The 20,745-nt window shown below is 42.1% G+C and overlaps 1 protein-coding gene across 6 annotated transcripts in view; it reads right to left on the bottom strand.

Annotated features, from left to right (window-relative positions):
- The window catches only part of LOC141017155 (receptor-type tyrosine-protein phosphatase mu-like), a 176,297-nt gene extending 157,731 nt beyond the window's left edge, over positions 1 to 18,566 (bottom strand). For all 6 annotated transcript variants that reach the window (XM_073491785.1, XM_073491784.1, XM_073491783.1 and 3 more), the window contains exon 1: positions 18,144 to 18,566. In XM_073491785.1, the coding sequence (XP_073347886.1) occupies positions 18,144 to 18,216 (73 nt within the window). In that variant the 5' untranslated portion in view covers positions 18,217 to 18,566. The remainder of the gene's footprint in view (positions 1 to 18,143) is intronic.
- Positions 18,567 to 20,745: the final 2,179 nt, after the last annotated feature.

The raw sequence follows: 20,745 nt of genomic DNA on the forward strand, positions 1-20,745 counted from the left end.
CGTCACAGGTTTCTAAACTTTGCGTTTTCAGGCCCCCAAAACGCTGTTGTCATGTGAGCAAATGACCACAATGCAAGAGAAGTTAACCATTTTATGCAAAAACCTTTGTCATTTTGCAAGCACTGTTTGTATCTCTACAGCTTTTCCATCCAATAGTTAAAGTGACAGACTCTTAAAATCACAAACCTATTTCACTATCTTATTATCCAAAGTTGTTTTTAGGAGTTTAAAGAACCCCTGCTGACAGTATAGCAGCCTCCAGAAATTGCTGATTGAGTTGTCAAACTGTATTACTGTACAATCCCCCCTACAGTGAAAGCAGTAAGTACAAAAAGTATAGGATTATTGCTGGCTGTTTGCCATGCCTGGTATCATTTATGAGATCTCCGGTCAATTTGTCTTTGTGATGTTGGCACCAAAAATCCCTTGTTCGGTCCAGACCGTGCAACAATAAAATGTGATCTGTGTAATAGAGCATGCATGTTTGGAGGAATTATCTGTGTTTCAAGTGTTTTCCTCATTATACAGAGTATCAGAGTGTGTGCTGTCACATATTCGGTGGCATTAACATCATGCATGCCCACTGGGGTGGAATTCAGCCTGTCTCCAAACCCAAAATGATATTAATTTCAAGAAATTAGACAACCCAGGGCAAGGTCAGGTGACAGGCTCTGCCTCGCAACAAATGTGCCATGAGATTGCTATCAATCTAGCAGTAACTGTATCGTCTGATTCAGAGACCACTTGAATCCAAGGACAGTATTTTTGATTCACTGCTGCCGCTCACTACTGTTCACTTTCTCCTATGAGAGCTCATCGTGTAGATATATTCAACATGTTAAGCAAATCTCAACATATTCCCAAGTAAATTGAAAAGATGTTTAAAAACTTATTAACGGGCAAAGGATAATATCCCTCCTGGAATTAAAGATTGACAGAATTGGAGCAACTCGGGCGAAACATTAATTAAGCGCAGGGGTTTGAACGTTCAACCGCTGCAGCCAGCGGATTGTCTGGCATCCAGTCCAACATCATCGCAGGAGGCCTCGATGCTGGCAGGCCTTAATGCACACATCTAAAATGTCAATGCATATCTCTGTGATGATTACATAGTGTGAACATTTTAAGAAACGTCAGTGATGCAGGACCAAACTATTCAGACAGCTCAATCTTTACTCTCCGAGGGCAAATCTTACAAGCCATGACAGAAAGTCACACACTGGTAGAGTACAACAGTAATGAAAAAATGTGATGGAATCTAGATAAGAGTGATATCATAAATCCAGCGGCAGAAACCAAAGGTGAATTTTCAGAGTAAATGTCAGCTCCTCCCACAGGAGGATAAGCCTCTATGCCTCGCCACTGTCGCTGCTCCATACCGTGTGTGCAAGTGTATTACTGTGAGATAAGGTGCGCGCATCCGAGGGCGTCCTATTTAATTTCTGAAAATAGTACCCTTTTACAAGTGTGCGAGATGAACTTCCACCTCGCCGAGCTACTTATAACGATTAGATAGAAATTTCAAAAATTGTCTTCTTCCACAATTCGAGATAATAGTCCAATGAGCACACAAAACAATGTGACCCCCTTCGCTGACCCTCTTTGTGGCAGGGAAATTGCCTGTAATGACATGCTGTAGCACTGACACATTAAAAAGATTTCTCTTACAGCTTTGCCAATTGACACATCTTCAGCAAAATCCTCCACATGCAATAAATATGGCAACCCACTGTACCAGAGTGTAGCAGAAATCCATTTTTGCCCACAGCAATAATCTTGCATCACTCACTCTAAATCATACTGTAGTACCTTGATGTAATTCGACAACTACAGATGATATTGAATAGAATCTGGAGGATGAAATAACCTCATTTTTATAGAGCTGAGTTGGGGGGGTGCAGCAGCACACTTGGGCATATGAAATTAGGAGCCATCAAAGTAAAACACGTAATTATCTTGGAGGAAACGAATGTGCGTGAATGCATTAACAGAAATTAATAAGACTAATCCTAATCTATCTTTTTTTGAGTCAGGTGCTTCTGGAAAAAAGCTGGACAATCTTCGGGGATTCCTTCAATTAAAATTGTGACTCCAAAGCTTAGACCTGGTTATTATAAATCTCACCCTACCTACGTTTCATCTCCGAGCCAAAAATCACATATTTTTCTGTTGTCAGTGCCGAGGCAGACGCTAATTACAACTCATACATAATCTTTTATGTAAATGTTTTTTGCCTTCTTTGATCTCCCTGTGTAGTCGAGGACAGCCAGATCACAGACTTGGGCTAGATCTGTCACTTGAGTCAGAAAGAGAGAAGCGAAGTGGAAGGAAATCTGATTTGTTGTGGTGTTTGTCGGCCCATGAGCGCAGACGATGTTTGATCAGGTCATTTCATGTTGGGCTCTAAAACAACACGGTCAAACCACCCAGATCTTTCATCCCGATCTTACGGGACAAACAAGCTTAGCCTCAGATGTGAACTAGTGAAGATAGAGGATAGAGGATAGAGGGGGATTTGAACACCTTTTAGTCTCTGGATTAATCTTTCTTAAGCTGCAATGCTTTTTTACACAGTTCTTAAACCTAATGAAACACCAGCTATACGTTAGAGCGACTCATTTTTCATAATGAACTTTTAAATGGCTTTTATAATTCTAAATTTCAATGACAGATAATGATTGGTGCTGGGAATAAATGGGGCAAGCAGCAGCCATCAGTATCAGTATGAGACCAGCTGAGCAACACAACTCTCAGTGTACCTCATTAGCTATTACTCAAACATAACATTGGAGTAGGCCCCTGTGGTCCTTTCTGAGGCTTAAACACAGCTGGGGGCATGACAGATAGAGGCCGACTGTACGTTACTCCTCCTACCAACAGAGAAAGGTCAGCTCTGACACCCCGGAAGGAGCCCTCGAGCTCTCGTGGACATAAGGAAGCCAAACTGGCTCGCTCTGAGGCTGAAGGGTCAGACAGCCAGCCCCGAGCCAGGCAGGAAGGACTACAGACATCCTCTGGCACTGCCACCCGGTCCCAGCTTAAAGGGGCTGGAAAACACAAATTACAAAACCAACAAAAAGAACTCACTTACCCCTAGTGGTGTCAACGAGTGCAGATTTTTAATATTGTTGAGATTGCCAAAATTGTCAATTAGCCACGTTTCCATTAAGTGGTTTGGAGCCAACAAACAAGGCTGCATAAAGTTTAATCAAAAGTTGGTGGTATAGGCTACCATATGCATGGCTGTAATCAATAAGTAGAAGAAGCAGAGGTCGCAAACCGGAAACAAAACCAAGTTGTTTGCTAACTGCCAACTGCTAGAACCAGTCGCCTTGGCCATCTACAAGAGAAAAATGAAAAAGAAGGTCTTCAGGAATTCTTCAGTGGAAACAGCTTCTTCTTCTTCTTTTTGGATCAGTCATGTGAGTTTCCTGTTTGCTACGTCAGTACTCGGAAAAGGTGTTTCCAGCTCCAACTTTTTTTTTTCTCCAAATTTGGCCATTTCCATCAAACTTTTCTAGCGCAATACTCCAAAAAGGGTATAAAAACATGCCAATGGAAACATGGCTTGTGAACTAGCTCTGACATTAACATTATAGCAGTAAGTACCAAACCAAATCAAGCTGTAGCAGTAAAACCCTGAAGTGTATTGGCTTAGGGCTCATATTACTTATGATTTTCACTTTGTACTTATAGAAGAATAATTAGTGATTTATTTCCTTTCCTTACTTAGGCCTATCAGCTTTTGATTAGAGCAAAAATCACTTGTTTATGTGACTCAAATACAAGTAGATCCTTGATAAACACCAAGAAGAAAAGGGGCCAAGGTTTTCTCCAGCCAAACCTAGCTCTTTGAAATTGAGAGCAAAAGGGAAAGACTTGACAAGACATAATGAAAAGGAGAAGACTGAAAGGGAAAAATCTGCTCAGTAGACAACTTGGTTAGCGGGGCTATCTTTGGTCGACCAGGCAGCGGGGAGTTTTGCATTTGCAGGATTTTGATAGGAAGAGTGTAGGTGTTCTCTCCCTCTGTGTGTTCTACAAATGAACATGACGGGCTTAATCCACTGGTGCGAGGGCCGGACCCGCTGTCCTCTCCTTCAGTCCTGCCAGTCTGGTTACTGCCTCTCTCATTCCCTCACGCCATGGTGTCACCAATTAGCCAGGGCCCAGGTTTCATTAAGGCATCGCGGCTGCTGCCTGCCGCCTTCTGTCACATCCTGATTATAAGCCTGAGATGGGTCTGCTACCTGACACACAGGGACGAGCACAAAACACAGCACATACACGGCTCACAGACACAAGAAGATAACCCACACTGGCTATGCACGACGACACACATCCAAGTGCACACTGGTGGAAAGTAGCCACCATCAGAGATACACACACTATAAACACAGTGTATGTGTTTATGCGCACAAACGCCTACACGGTCGATCTGTCAACGCTTGAGCATCTTTTGTTCAGATAATTATAGAAATGAAGGCTGAATGATGAAATGTAGAATGATGGGAAGAGGGGGGGAAATGAAAGAAAATTCAATGTGCTAAAGTCAAACTAAAGCAGCTATGGCATTGTTATGCATAAAACAATGACATAAAAATATGACACTTACAAAACCCAACAGAAAAACACTTCTTTGAAAACTCAACCTGGAGGTGATTGGTACCAATACCAAGATGATGTGTACACAAAACAGTTGTGCAAGATCTAGAAATGTCAGAATTGGGCAAAATACAGCAGTAAACTAGAATCGCACTCACTAGAGCGCATACCTCCACCAACGCCAAACAGTCTGATAGCCCTGAAACTGCTTAACCATAATTTAAATTTACCAGATCTAGGATCAGTATGAAATCATACTCACTCATAGATACCAGCCACCTAAATATGCCTGATTTTCTCAGGACCCATGCATTACTCCCTGAGGAATCAACGAAAATGTCGAGAAGAAAATTCCTGGATCCATCCCTTTATCCAGATCTGCACCAAAAGTTAATGGGGTCTATTCTGGGCCATGACCCATCCTCCATCCAAGATTTGTGGAAATCTGTTCACTAGTTTTTGTGTAATCCTGCCGACAAACCAACCAACAAAAGAACACAGGTGAAAACATAACATCTTTGGCGGATATAACAATCTTACCGAATTTAGTGTTCTGGGGTTTTCGCCAAAAAATACACAAACCTCAGCTATTATGTTAACATAGACGAGAAGTCCTTAAAAAGGTCCAAGTTGTAAGAAAGTCTATCTTTGAGTCTTATTCCCAATTTATCACATACCGACACTTGAGATTGTGGGTCGGGTCAGCTGCCATCCCAAAGCGCCGGTATTTGACGAGTTGGGAATGAGACTCAAAAATCTACTTTCTTACAAATTGGACCTTTGAAGCAACAAAATGTAACTTCCTGGAGAGAGAGAGTAGATTGTTGAGTCTCATCCACAAAGCATCAACTACTGACGCTTTGGGTTGGCAGCCCGGGTTTGGACGCCAATCCAAAGTGTTTGACGATCTGTGGATGAGACTCAACGATCAACTATCTCTCTCCAGGAAGTTACATTTTGTGGCTTTGAAGTGTTGGAACTGCTGACCAAGACCATGTGACATTATCAAATGCTCCTGAGCCAAACGGACACTGTAGCGAGATTGCTTTCTCGTCTAGCAAAGTGTTGATCTGCATCAATAAGTGTATGATCAAAGAGTAAATTGGAACATAACAAATTTGACCAGGGACTTGATGCCAGCTTGGTAGGCGATTGTTTTCAAAGCTGGAGGCTACAAACACGTTTCTATCAGCACCAAAAAGTACTGAGGTTTACTGAGGCTCTAATTATGTTATATTATGTATATTACTTTCCTCAATATTTCTGAGTCCACTCACACAGCCGCTTAGCGTACACTGAACTATGTTTCCTCTTAACATTTCTGTCATTCCAGCCACGGCAGTGCTTTTCTGACAGTTTGGAGAAAGCACAGCTGGGGTGATGCCGGGGTTGAGGTTTTCCCCAGGGAAAGGAACCTGGTGGGTTGAAGGAGGGAGATTTTCAGACACACAGGTGCTGCTGAATATTAGTCTCACGGCAAGAAGTCTGGGCTCATGGGAGTGAATTATTCATCCTCTGAACCTGTGTGCCTCTGCCTCACCACCAGGCTACTGCAAGCCTGATCTGCAACGTTTGATGCTGCTGCAACTTCCAGCGACTAAATAAAGCAGAGCTGCTCTAAAGACGAGCCACGCTGTCCCTGTCCGAGGGAGGCATGTATATGAAAAATTCCCCCAAATCAGCAATTCTGCTCACGTTCAATGTAGTTTTTCCTACAGCGACATTCAGTCCACTAATGTTTTTTGCGTTGAGTCAAGTACTATGAGGATAATTTAAAAGAAAAAACACCTTCAGTAATGTACCAGTCTTGACTGTATACATGAAACCATTTAATTAATAAATGATTTTGTTGCCTCATGAGGCTGCTATGGGCATGAGCAGGTTGAACATAAGATCTGGCTCCAAAATGATTCACTTTCAGGTTCATTTAGGCTTCAACATAATGCGATGCAGATTAGAGTGTAATAGGCCTACATACTCAGAAACAAAGGGAACACAAGCAATTAAGCAACTAAGTGATGAAATAAACGAAAAAAGTGAGACATATTGATCTTTTAATTGCTGTTAAAAGGTCGGCTTGATTTAATGTGCAGAGGATGAGAAAATCTGGTAAAAAAACAAAAAAAAAATCTTGACCTCAGACTTGCCTGCTCGAGAAAAACCTTACCAGCTTGCATAACACATGCCGTAAGGGTGCGATCATATGCTAAACTACAGCCGTAACTCCTAAATTCTGAACAAGACAAGCCCGCTTCGAAATGGCTCCATGTCAACTGTTGGAATCAAACACTTAACAACCACATAATGGATTTTTTTTTGTGTGGTTGGAAATTGGCTATTGAAACTATGACAGTCATTAGCTCTGCTAGTTAGGTGACCTGTGGCAGGAACCTAGCAAGATGAACAAAATGTATCATTATCATTTATCATCACAGCAAAGGTCATATTATTAAAATTACAACCACAGGTATATAATTCAAAGGCTTTGTTGTTTATCTCACTTTCATCCTTTTTCTTCTTGATGTATGTTAGCCGACAACACACAACTGGAAGCTAGCAGGTTTTCCCTCCTAAATGCAACACCAAGACTTTTAATTACACAGTTTGCAGGAAAATGGCAGCCTGGCCAACACCATGACTAGAAATAGAAAATAATACGTGTTTAGGTTCAACATTAAGTGGTGAAAGGCTTTGAAAGTTTCTTTTGATGAGTGTTAGCCAACTACATGTAAAGCGGCAGCTAGTATGATTTCCTTCCTAAAAGCATAATAATTCTGAAGATTGAACACAATGTTAAGAAAGCTAATGGCAAATTAAAATTGGGAGTTCAGTCATCAATGATATGACAAGTAATAGAAAATGTATGGACAAAGAAATATTATAATTATTACTATTTAGGTTTAGTAGTTGAAGGCAAGGACAATTAACTTGGACCATTGGCACAATTTGTAGGAAGAAAATATCACAACAGTCACCATGACAATAAAATAAGACAAAGGCATGCTTGAATTGAGATTTAAACGAACCTATGTGGTGACAAAACAGGAAAAATGAAAAATTACATGCTTTTCTTATGAATCCAGTTGCTCAGATTTTTTTCCCCCTTGTCCTTGCCTCTTTTTATAAATGTCTCCACCGTCTACCTTCAGCTGGGATTCTATTATGAATAATGCCCCATTTAGAGATCTGGGAATGGCAATAGGGAAATCCTTGGTTAGCCTTGGGACTTGCTCAAAGAGTTAGTAGGACAGGGAAAAACATATGTTTGCATTTTCGTCAAACGTAGCTTCAGCAGTGGGTAATGATATTTACACTGCATAAAAATATTCAGATTAGTGTTCAGAGCATTTTAGATGTAGTTCTTGAGGCTATAAAGTGCAGAAAGACAACTGCACAAATTGCTTTAAAAGTAAAAATCAAACCAAGTCAGATTATTTCAAGAAATTTGGCAAACATGGTAAGTTAATTCTGTTCTAACTTGTTTAAGCAGGGTGCTATTCGTCATTATATGTTAAGCTGAGGCAGTCGGACTGATGATAACGTTGGTGGAAAACCAGCTAACTGATGCTCGAGGCTTTCCACATTAATTACTCCTTTTGCCCTGATACCAATACGTCTCTGAGACATCACATCCAACTGAATTTATCCTCCCGGCCGGCAGCGTACTATCATTACAATCAACTTGTCAGATTTTCACCGGTTTGTTTATTCAGATGTGCATTATTCCAAAAACATGTGTTTTCAACTTTGTTTCCGTTTGCAATGCCGAGCTGCACCCACACTCCTAATGACTCCTGTGCCCTGTAATTTCTTTAGCGTGGCAAACTCTGATTACAGGGTGGGAGTCAAGCTTCAAGCCAAGCATCATCTTTTCTAGTTATTGTTTTGTGTTTTCCTCCGTCTTTAACACTGGCCCTGCAGCTGTGTGTCTCAATAGCCGTGTCGATGAAGCAGTGGTTAACACCAAAAGTGATTTAGTACAACAGTTCGCTGCAGTACAGCCCGTGGCTACTGATTTTCAATGCATCGTTTGCTCAGGCACGCTGGCAAATTACACAAGGAAAGTGTTAAAAACGGAGCTGACATCGGTGGGAGCTTGATGGCGGACTGTCCAGCAGTCCGCCAAGTTGTCCCCAGAAGAGCTATTAATGCACTTGACTCATGTCAGAGCTCAGCGAGTCAACAGACTGTCAGAGGGACAAGCACAAGTGAGAATATAATTTATGTTGTGATAAGAGGTTTGCCACATGGTTAAAAAATGAAATGGTGATTGACATGGGAGGAAAGCACCGCTGTACCATCAGATTATTCCCTTCCCACAAGCAACATCCAGTTCGGGGGCATAAAGGGTTCATTCACGTGAGCATCCGCATGTTTAGCGAGAGACAAGAGTGCGTCTTTTCTCCAGCATCGTTCCCACCGTCTTATTCTCCCTCTTTCCCTCTGCTTCTGGAGGCATGCACACCCCCCTCGGGCTCCGACAGCTCCGGAGTGACCACCCTGCATAGTGTGGAGCGTACAGTAATGCCATTAAACCTCCCCCCGGGGAATCAGTCACGCGGAGGTTTGAGCTCAGGGCCAATACAAAAGAGACCCATTTGAAAAGGAGCCAAGCCCAGCCTGAGGAGGTCAGAGGGCTGTTTACAGAACAACAGTCTCTTATCGGCTGTATGCTTCCCCGAGGAGTCTCCACCGCAAACAGATAACAGCCTCCAAATAGGCGCCAGAGTGTGACCGATAGGAGTATAATCAGGTACATTCTGCTTCGGGAGTAGGTAGCGGAGGGATAAGGCTGGATGATAGTGTACTCGACTGTTAGCGGCGAGATCATATGCTAGAGAGACATTAAAAAACATACGGAAGGTGAAAAAAAGTTGCTCTCAGTACGCCGTAAAAATGCTGTTTTTTTTCACGTCCTAATAACCATTATTCAACAGCACCACTGAGGCCTAATTCATCCTCAGGGATCTCTTCATTATTGAACAGTTAACTGGTCAATAGGTTCAGCCGAGGCAGCTTTTAGAACAAGGGCAAATAGGCAGCGTAAAAGCCAATGCAAATAACTGGCACTCAAACAAGGCCTAATGCATTAATGACTGCATGACGTGCGCTAATGTGATGGCAACAGATTCAGACTGACAGTAATGGAGAATTTTGCCCCTGGTTATACTCATAAGGCCCGGATGGGGAGAGGAGGAGGAGGGATGTACACCTGCCTACTGCCTGAGCCTTGACAGAAGCCTAATAAATAACAGGAGACAAGGTGAAACAGCGGCAGCAGCAGCACCCCCTCCTCCTCCACCTACCACCAGTCGTGTGAGGAGCAGCGAGCCTACGCGGAGGACAGCTTTTTGGCACGAAACCGAGCCTCCCCCGAGTTAGCGAGTGCACTTGTCCCGCGAAGGAGGCAACTTGAGTTATTCATGGAGAAACTTTGCACCTTCTCTCAACTACGTGACTCCGGCGCCAAAGCAGTGGCGGGAGTTTTTATTTGACAGACTTGAAATTAAGCTGCAGGCTTCAGGTCAAGGCTGTACGCTCACCTGAACCAAATATCAAAGTGCACTCCATCAGAATCAATTTCAGTGCACATAATAACCCCTGGGTTTACTGGGTGACAATGCTGAATAGAAACAAGCTGATTGAACGGCCGGGTTTGAAGATAAGTGAGGAATGTGCCGGGGTCGGGGTCAATTCAATCTGAGTGTAAAACCATCGCTGCAACTGCCAGTCATTGGTCACTGATACAGGTTTAATTCTCCAGATAGCAGCAGTGAGCTTTATTATTTAATTTGGAACAAAAGTGAGCTGACATGCAGATAGAAGGCCTCCAAATCAATCGAGTAGACACACTGTAATATCCTGATTTAAAATGCTTCTCCTACTCCTCCCTCGTTCCCCTCCTCCTTCTCGTCACCATTAATAACAATTGAGACCCTTGGAGCATTAATTAGTGAATTTTTACTGAGTGCCTGGACTCTCTGAGCCACCTACAACGAATGCAGACTTCTGTAAACATGATGCGCTGCATAGTAAGTTGTTGTTTTTCTACCGAGGGGTTTTTTTTCACTTTCCGACATGGTGATGAGATCACAGAATTGTTCGAGCATGCCTTAGACACACAAACACTTTTTCTCTCTCGCTCTCCTTTCTCTCTCTCTCTCTCTACCTCACACACACACACACACACACACACACACACATACACACACAAACACTCGCCTCTCTGTCTCTCACTCTCTCTTCATTAGGCAGCCCCTGTGCTGGCCTGTGTGCGATTCATTAGCTTTTATCCTCTTCATTTGAAGAAGGAGCTGTGTATAATTAGAGCAGCTCTGTTTGTCCAGCATCCTTCACACAGTCACATCTCAAGGCCAATTATCATTCCGTCGCACAGCTCCCAGATAGCATAGCCACATCAGCCGCCTCGAGGATGAACTTCAAACTATTACTGCCTCTCAAGAATGTAAATAAAATCACTTGCAAATCAACAGCTAATGATTGAATGTGGAGTGGCACTCCAGGGATATGAAGATGATGATCATGTTGGTAGACTCTGCGTTCCAATATTTCACTCACTTTCTTTCGCCTCAAAGTGCCTGTGATGAGCCAGCACTTAACCAATTTCCACACTTACACGAGAGTTTGGACAGTCACATGTTTGTTTTTGTGTCGGTGCTGTACGTCAGCACTTGTTACCTTAAAGCCATTGTCTCATTTCAGCTTTAATTTAAGCTTTAAGTCTTAAATTGAGCTTTAATTTCAGCGTAGCAGCAGCCATTTTCACACGATGTCTCCCAATCTGAGGACAGTGGAGCAGGAAAATTATCCTAAACATACAGCAAGGGCTCCCAAAGAGCTTGTTATGGTCAACACTGGAATGTTATTGACCAGCCAGATCAGGCATCTGACTCCGTCCAAATTATCATGTGTTTCACTCGCTGAACACCAGACTGAAGGTGACTGGAGAGTCTGCTGATGTCTGCGAGTCATTGCTTGGAAAAGATTCAACACCAAAATGTCAAATTAGAAAAAAGAAAAAAACTTCAGCAAAGCAAGTAGAAGAGACATATTAAAGTCAAACTGAAGTCATGATTAGTCAGCCCTTTTTGCAGTCGAAAATAAAGACAATGAATTTTTTTTGTATTGTTAATTGAACCGTATTATTGACAGAAAGAGAAAAGGTCTGGGGCAACTGATTGACAGCATGTGGCAGGCTGCCAGAGTGCTGCTGTTAGGCTGTAGTCACACATATGCGAATGCGGGCAAATGAAAATGTGCCTGAATGTGGGCAGTGCAGGAGGTGAGGTACACAGAACTCAGCTAGCTGGTTTGTAGACAGTCTGACGGGTCAACCACACACATCCTTGCTACTGGTTGTGGAAGCAACTTAGCAGGTCAAAGTTGAACTCCACATGAAGCAAAGATGCAGATTTGCTTCACTATCAGATGCAGATGCAGTCTGCCAGATATTTTTTATTTGCCCCTCTTGCGTGCATGGAGTACAAGTGAAATGTTGGAAAAGAGCATTGGGCAAAAAAGCGTGGAGCACCTGCTGCATGTGTAACCTGGCGCTCAAATGTAATTAAAAGAAAAAGCGGTAAAACTCCAAGCCTTGCGCTGAAAAGTTGGGAATATTTTAACGTCCAAAAACCTTGATACAATGTGCAAGAGAGTTTGCCAGGCCATAGGCTGTTTTCTAGCTACACGTCTCAGCGTGATCGGTTTGTTCATCAAGCTAAGGTGTAGAGCAAGACTCATGTTTGCAACTTAGATAAAAAGGAGACTTTAGCAGGAAAGCTAACGTGGGTTGTTGTTCAAAGTCTGTGACTCCTGTGTTGTGTAGCAGGCTGTTGTTTGGCTCAGTGTGACCAACTGCTCTGCCTGTGATAGACTGCTGGTATTACTGCTTTATGCAATATTTGATTGGCTGTACGGAAACAAGCTCTCAATCTACAGATCACTAACAATGCTCCATTTTCAGTTTCAATTTCAGTTGAGCAACCTGGTCTAAAATGCTGACCAGTTTCTACCTGGCAGGGTCTTAATCAATGGTAAAACCAGATCCCTAACACCAGCTAGTCTATACAGACACTTCACCAGAAATCAAATGAGAAATCATCAAGAGCACCTTTGCATTTCTTTTGTATTTGAAGCATTAAATATGATGAGTTCATGTCACCTTATCCAATTACCTTCCATACCCTAAAACTGTGCTCTATTTTATAAAAAGGGCTACACTTTGTGCCCTATTTATCTGATGAGGATCCAAAGCACCTTCTCATTAAAGCTGGGAGTCAGGACTTTAAAGACTCTTAATCATTTTAAATCCCATGTGCTTGGGTACGGAGACGGCACGACAAAAAAATGTATCACTGTCAAAACAGACTGCACTTTGTTTCCTCATAAGCCAATCTATAATACCACTTTTATTAAGTTTTAGTTTTACATAAGTGAAAGTGGGAAAACAAAGTGGCAATGTGAAGAAAATTAGAACATCATTGATCTTGATCCATGTTGGAAACATTTCATGAATTAATGTGTCCAGATCTGACAAACAGGCTAATGTCCCATTTAAAGTGTTACAAACTGTGTCAATAACAACAGTTAGAATGAGACAGATTCTTACCCTATTCAATCTTCGCTCTAGTTATGCTACCTTCTCCCTAAATTGATGTAAAAGTCCACCCTCAACGTTAGTCGAGCACTCCTATGCCTCATCAGTCTGTGATGTTAAGAGTTTCTCGGGAGTTATTTCATCATGAAGTGCTGTTTACGTCTCTTGATGTGTCGACTTTTCCTCAGCCTCCGTTATCTGCTCCTTCAGTTACTGATTCCCTACATTTCCAAGAATGCCTCGTGGCATCTTCCAGAAAACAGATGCTGACTTTTCCCAATGAAACAAAGCTGAATAATGTGTCAAGCTGTGTGCCCTTTACTCAGAGTGCAATGTGTTTTGTTATTCAGATAGAGTAAGTCTAATGAGGATAGCAAATTATTAGACATCTTCCTCTTGTATAATTAATTTTTCTTGAAAAAAGTTATTGAACTTTGATTCTGAGGGGCTTAGGCTAGTTTCTGACATTTGCTGCTCATGGGTCAGATAACAGACTTAGTAGCAAGTGTTTAGGATAGAGTCTGACCGGTTCTCAATTCTTTTGGGCCGATGTGAAGATCAATATGAGGGAGTTAAAGACTCAGATACTGATATATTAGCAGATATACAAACATGTTTTTTGCAATGTTTTAGATCACTCTTGTGACAAAGATATGTAACGCAGGCTGGATATTTTGCAGTTTAACAATAAACTGAAAAAGTTAACTCCTCACCAACAGGAGCTCCTCTCTCCCACACAAAACACTGCTCCTGAAACGCCTCGTTAGTGGTCCCACCTTTAATTCCTTGACTTTGTGACATCACACTACGTCGCAGAGCCGCACATCTGCATTATTTATGCCTTGCGGCTAGTTTGGCACACAAGAATTGATTTAGCACAGCTGCTCTGTTATTGTTGTTAGCGGTGCTGGGTCAGTCATGTGTAAGCTGACCAATCAGAGCAGACATTCAGGAGGGGGGCCTTAAAGAGACAGCAGCTAAAACAGAGTGTTATAGACAGAGGGGGGATACAGTGCTGCAGCACTTGATAGTTTGAGATAACGTTTTTTGGGCACTAAAGCATGTAAACCTATTCCGGTAGTAACCAGAAATAAAATTCCGAACCTGAAAATGAGCATATGTCTCCTTTAAATGTTAATATTTTCTGGTTTCTTAAGTCCTCGATGACACTAAACTGAATATTTTTATGTGGTGGACACAACAAGACATCAACTTGGGCTTTGGGGAACAGTGAACAACATTTTATAGACCAAAGAAAAATTGGTCATTGCAATGTCTTACATAACTGGGTGTAAAGCTAAGATGCACAGACACTTACAGGCCTGTACAAAGACATGTTGGAAATCAGATGCAGTGATTTTCTTTTTCACACATCCTGAAGACTTACGTTAAACACCTAGGAGTGAAAAAAGAATAATACTTCTGTTCGTCTAGTCACTTCAAATGACTGGTCTAAGTCTTATACAGCAGCATTTTAAGTTCCTTAAATATAGTTTTTTTTTTTAAGTGAGAACCCCCCCATGTCTACCAGTCGTGATCAGCCCTGCTGACAAACTCAGCAGACCCTTTTCTAGGAAGTCACATGTATCCGCAGTGTTTGAACAGCTTCAGTAAATCCATGCCTCTCCACCGCCTTCATTATCATCATAATATAAGTGTCTGAAAAGCAAAGTTACAGAAGAATGTAGACACCTCACTTTCTGCTTTGTACTATCATCAATCACCATGGAGCTTTTTTTTTCTCCTCCAACATTGGTTGAAGCCATCAAAAAAAAAAGAAAAAAAAAAAAGAAAAAAAAAAATCACATGCATATTTAATTTCATTCTCCACTGGCTCACACAAAGGAAACTGCCACCCTTCAGGACACCTTTCGGAAAAGTCTCTATTAAATCTGAGTCAGCTGGGAGTAGGGAAAAAAGGAAACATTTCATGAGTGAAAAACTATCTAAATTATTGCCAGACTTCAAATGAAGTGCTGTTTATCTTCCCAAGCAGCCAATGTGTTGTTTTACTCCTTAGTCACAGCTTGGATGGCAATCAGGATCGGTCAACCAGGACACTATCAGCAGCAGTCACTCCGCAATGACAAACTACGGCTCTACACTCCAAGCATGGGCATTATTCTCAACTCACGGCTCGGCCCTATCAGAAAACGAGGCAGGTTTTATGGCTGCTGGAAAAGGTGGTAAACATAACAAAGCGCACAGCTCCCTGGAATTTAATGTGCTCGGTCAAAAGACAGAGTATAGATATCAAAGGGCAGGCCTTGTAGAAAAAAAAGGCTGTCCTCATAATGTAGAAAACAGAAGCACTGGCCATACACAACGAGTGATTTATAGTGTTGTTGTTGTTTTTTTTTTTTTTGCTTTCTCTCTGAGCCGAGAGCATCCAGTGGGCATTGTGAATGCAACAGGGAGGGAGAAAAAAACAACAACAAAAGAGCAGTTCATCTCTACCACGCCACTGAGAGCAGATATCCAGGTGCATAAACAAGTTTACAAAGGAAGGAGATGAAGCTGATACGGTGTGATCCTGATTACGGAGTCGGTTTGGGTTTTTTTATTTATTTTTTTTACGTGTAAATTAAAAGACCTCCAAAGGGCCGTTCTGCTGTGATCGAATTGAGGCTGCACAGTCACAAGGCTCTGATACCGTGCACTGAAGTCGACTGGTACTCTGGTTACCTCAATGATCTGATTATCACATGAGCTGCTATCACATACTCGCCATAACAAATGTCTCGGGCCGCTCATATTTAGCCCTCCACCTCTCCATCCGTGTGTGGCTAATCCGTCACCTAGCCGGGAGAGAGGAACACACATCCGATTGATTTCTTCCTGGTTTACATATTTACACACACACTCATGCAATTAGGAGCACATTTATCGATGGGCTTGGGCACCACTGGGAGCCCCGCAGTGCAGCCCACTCCAATAAATCTCCTAGTCTGGAGGTTGCCAACGGGCAAGACTGATGAACCTCACACAAAAATGGACTGGGAATACTTAGTGCTTCAGGGTAAGAGAGTTCTCAGTCACTAAAATTGACCCCTGGCGTTCATACTGCTGGATTAAAAACTATTTATCCAAAATAAAATGTTTTAATAAATAATGTAGGACCTTGAACGTGTCTGCTCTCCTGTTCAGAGATCCCAGGAATGATTCAAAGAATAAGGAAACTAAAGATCTAATTTATTCAGCAGCTAAGTTGCATTATTAAATCAAAGTTGTGATCAAATCTCGTCACAGCACGGACACAAATAGTTTCCAAAGTGCATCTGAATCCTGATCTGTGCGTCTGACTCGTGGTCCGCCACTCTGCTCTGCTTGGCTCCATCATCAGGGTATCATATTATATGTGTGCCATGCTGCCCCCAACAGGCTTTCAGAGAAATGCATCAGCTGACTGTTGAATCCCCCACAGCATCCGAGAAGCCACACATCACACCACAGCCTCACCGCACACGTCGCCTCCTCAGAGTCTGAGCAGCATGTAAAAGTCAAACACATGCAGACACTGGGTGCCGGAACGTCCCATGTTTTTATGAAGTTTTTAAACGCAACTCTAAATTGAACTGGCAGTATGGATCCGTCTCAGTCTGGACATTCATCATCTGTGCATTGATTGGCATGAATACAGGCTAATGTGCCTTTTTTCCACATAGATAATTCCATTGTAGAAACAGCAGAAATGACCTCTTTAGGGGCTAAATTAGGCTTCTAATGTAAAATCCCCTGAGGCAATCTACAGCCATTAAAACTGACAGTGAGAGTCTGCACTATTATTTCAGTCATTCTAATAAGTCAAACCACTATCTAGGACTAATCCCTGAACTTTTTCTCCTCACAAAGCTTTGAATAGACTTGACAAATGAAGTTGCCTATGCATGAATATTGGGAATCTGAGGGGGAAGGATGTGGAGAAAGTTTACATCAAGATTCAGGCAAACAATACATGTAATTTAAAGGGAAACTCCGAAGAAAAATTGACAAAGCAGAGACACCCAGAAACATGTTCTCAGCTGGAAACAGAGCGCGTGCAGGGTAAACTGAGGGGAAGATGAGAGGATGATTCAATTCTACACAGTAAATTGAATTAAATGAGATTTGTAACGCAAGAACACAGATGAAAAATGCTTTCTTTCTGTGTAGGACAATTCTATCCACAACAAAGACATTTAAAATCAGTTCTGAAAGTCATATAAAAACTACTGTAGAAGTATATAACATGTGGAATTAGGTATTACGCACAGAAGTTAATTAATCTTTGGGACAAAAACAACTGTGTCCACCAAAAATAACTCACATTTAGCATTTTAAGTGTGGGGGGCGCTACACGTTAAACTGACTCTGACCTGTGTACATATGCTCACTGGGGTGTTATAAATTAAGTTCACGGTGAAATAATGACACCAGGTCTCGTTTGGCTTATCGCCTCGCCGTGTACAAGCAACAGTGACACTCCGGCCCGTCAATCCCTTGAGGTTAATCACATTAGACAGCCAACTTATCAAGGTAAAGTTAGACACAACAAAACAATGAACTCGTTAAAGTCGGGTAAATCGCGGCATTGAATCGAGTCGCTCCGGCGGCCGTAGCGCACCTGCTCGTTGCGCACAGCGGCACAGAAGGTGAGAACAAACAAACTGATGAATGCCAGCGCTGTAGCGGCAAAAAAAATATCTTCTGACATTATTTTGCAACCCTCATGTAACTTATATTACTCCCCTGCTGCCGCATACACTCGATTTTACGCCATAAAAATTAGTTCAAGCTTCGAATTTGCCACCAAACTATCAGACAAAATAGTGCGCAAACTGTTTAAGTGCCTTTCCTTTCCACTTCGTCTCTCAGCTGAGCCATCATACAGGACTGCGCGTATGCTCTCTGCGTGCAAACATGTCCAGGTAATCCTCCTTACCTTTAAAAACTTCCCCTCGGACGGACACCAGCAGGGTTATTGCAGCAAACAAGCAATTGATAACTTTATCCATGTCGAAAGCGCCGTCGTCGCGTTAACCCCCAGCCGCGGGGTTAACTGGCAACTCTTCTGTCTTGATCGCAACTTGAAATCCTAACCTGCACTTTCAGGAGTGTTTAAATCTAAAGTCTTCTCGTCCTGCCCTCCGTCCCTTAGCGCGCTGTCGGGCTGTGAGAGGACACTGTCGCCGACGCGGCTGCTCCTTTGCCGGCTTGCTCCACACTTGGAGGAGGAATGTGTGAGTGAGTCCTGATTCCTGAATTACGCGTGGATTGAGTGGTCCGGCAGCTCCAGGAGAGAGGCGGCTGTGTGCGCGCGGTCTGGCCGGTAGAGGGCGAGTGTGAGTCCCGCCGGGGAGGGAGAGGACAGGCGGGTGAGTGTCCCCTCCTCCTGGCTCCGGGCGTGACTGTGTTGATGTTTATTTGGACCAGGTGTGCAGGCTGAAGAGGGTGGAGGTGAAGTGGTGCAGTTAAGTCTGCCATTATTAATTCAAGGCAGCAGTTAAAAATTAACAGTCAGTGAAATTGTGATAGATCTCATGATCACTAAAATGAACATAAAGCAGTTATATTAGAGGACACGTTTTGCTTTTTAACCTTTACTTCAACATTTCCTTTTAAATATATAATTTTATTTTATTATGACCTCATCAAGACCCAATGTGTAGAAAAGTGTTGGCATGATAACACTTCTCTGTCTCTGAAGGTCCCAATATACTCAAATGACCATGAAGCATTGCTGTTCCGCCAAATACGGACATATCCCTGCATTCAAATACCCATACTACCATACTATTTAGTGTGCCAGAAAAAGATGTATTATGTCCCAATACGAAGTATGTGCAGTATAAAGCACATTTAAGTGCAAGTACTGTGTTCTTTGTACTCCAACGTTTCGTGCTAAGGCTGAGACGCATGTAGGTGCACGAGGGTCAAAGTTTAAGGTGCACTGTCATGAGGAGGTAGTATGTCCCAACTGAATGCATACTGGATTTTGACTTAACTGTCATAAAACTTCTATATCAGAAAATGAAGCAAACGTATTTTGGATTTAGTGCTGTGTAACAAGTTCTGACACCAATCACGGATGCAATGAATCCATTAAATTTAATTATGTCTCGTAGCTGTCCTCTCCGAGGCCCCAGACACAATAATGCATCAGTTTCTGTAGCGGACCTCTTAAAGGATAAGTTCACCCAGAAATGAGAATTCAGTCATCAACTACTCACCCTCATGCTGTTTACAGCCATTTTATCATTTTTCAGTTCCCATCCACTGCAGCTATTTAGGAGAATGCTGCAACACTGTTTGGCTGTGAAGCTCCAGAAATGTTTTGTGGACTACAAAATTTCACCCGACTTTCCATCAGCATGGAGGTGATTAAGTAAAGAGTGCTTTTTCATTTTTGTGTGACCTTGTCCTTTATACATGAATTCAGTTCAAATGATGAGCAATTCTCATTGAATTAGGAAAAGCCATGAGGTATCAAAATGATTAAACAAATGCTGTTTTCAAGCTTTTTTTAAAAAAACAAAAATCTTTAAACCTCAGTTTTTAATCTCTCATGGACAGAAAATGCTCAGAAAATTAAATAAAAATGTACATCTAACACTCCATAATCTGCTGATGAAGACCACGTGATATTATCAAAGTCCAGCGCAGCCACTAAAAGGACCTTGTAGTGAAGTTATTGTGATGAATAGTTTCATATTTCATTGATCACTATGAGTCATTTTTTTTTTTGTCCTCCACTGGAGGGTGATTTTATTAATCACAACACTAAATAGGCTATATAAGCCTTTTTCATGCTCAACTTGACACCTTAATTTATTAACTTAATATTTCAAATCTCTGCCAGCTGGATTTTTAATCAGAGTTCACCTTGTGCGTCCTTTCTGATCAAATTCATGCATTGATCCTATTAAAGGGAAACCCAGGCTGACATTCAAAGAGGTCGTCATCAGTTGACCTGGCAAAACGGACCGCATCATCACACACACTTTTTTTTTTTTTTTTTTTCTCAGCTTTGATGAATCAATAATGATGGCTTACTTTAATATATGCAAATATTTGTTCAAAATTAGTCTTATCTGAGACGGCAAGTGCAAACAACGGTAGGGTATTCTCGCAGCGATATCAAACAGAGGGATGGAGAAGCAACTAATGACAAAGTCAACCAATGTCGTTCCCTTATTGTTTTTGCATGCATAAACACACATGGCTATTTCACTTGTACCAGCAGTTTTCATGGCTAATTAAAATGCAGCCAGATTGACAAGGGTCTACATTTAGTCTCGAAATGACCTCGTGTTGTCAAGGATATATGGCTCCGGTTGTTGTTTTTCCTACATAAGGACACCAAACAATGGCTGAGGCATTTCATGGTGCCACATGTCTTTTTGTGGTTTTTAGGTATTGTCTTGGCTGCGACAGTTATGTTGCCAGGAATGCATGAATACCAGTCTGAGCAGAGTTGTCATGGGAATTGATGAGAATGTAAACTCCTCCGATTGGACGGAGGAATGAATGGATAGCATCATTGT

The sequence above is a fragment of the Pagrus major genome, chromosome 21, assembly GCF_040436345.1.
Source record: "Pagrus major chromosome 21, Pma_NU_1.0".
Taxonomy (NCBI): domain Eukaryota; kingdom Metazoa; phylum Chordata; class Actinopteri; order Spariformes; family Sparidae; genus Pagrus; species Pagrus major.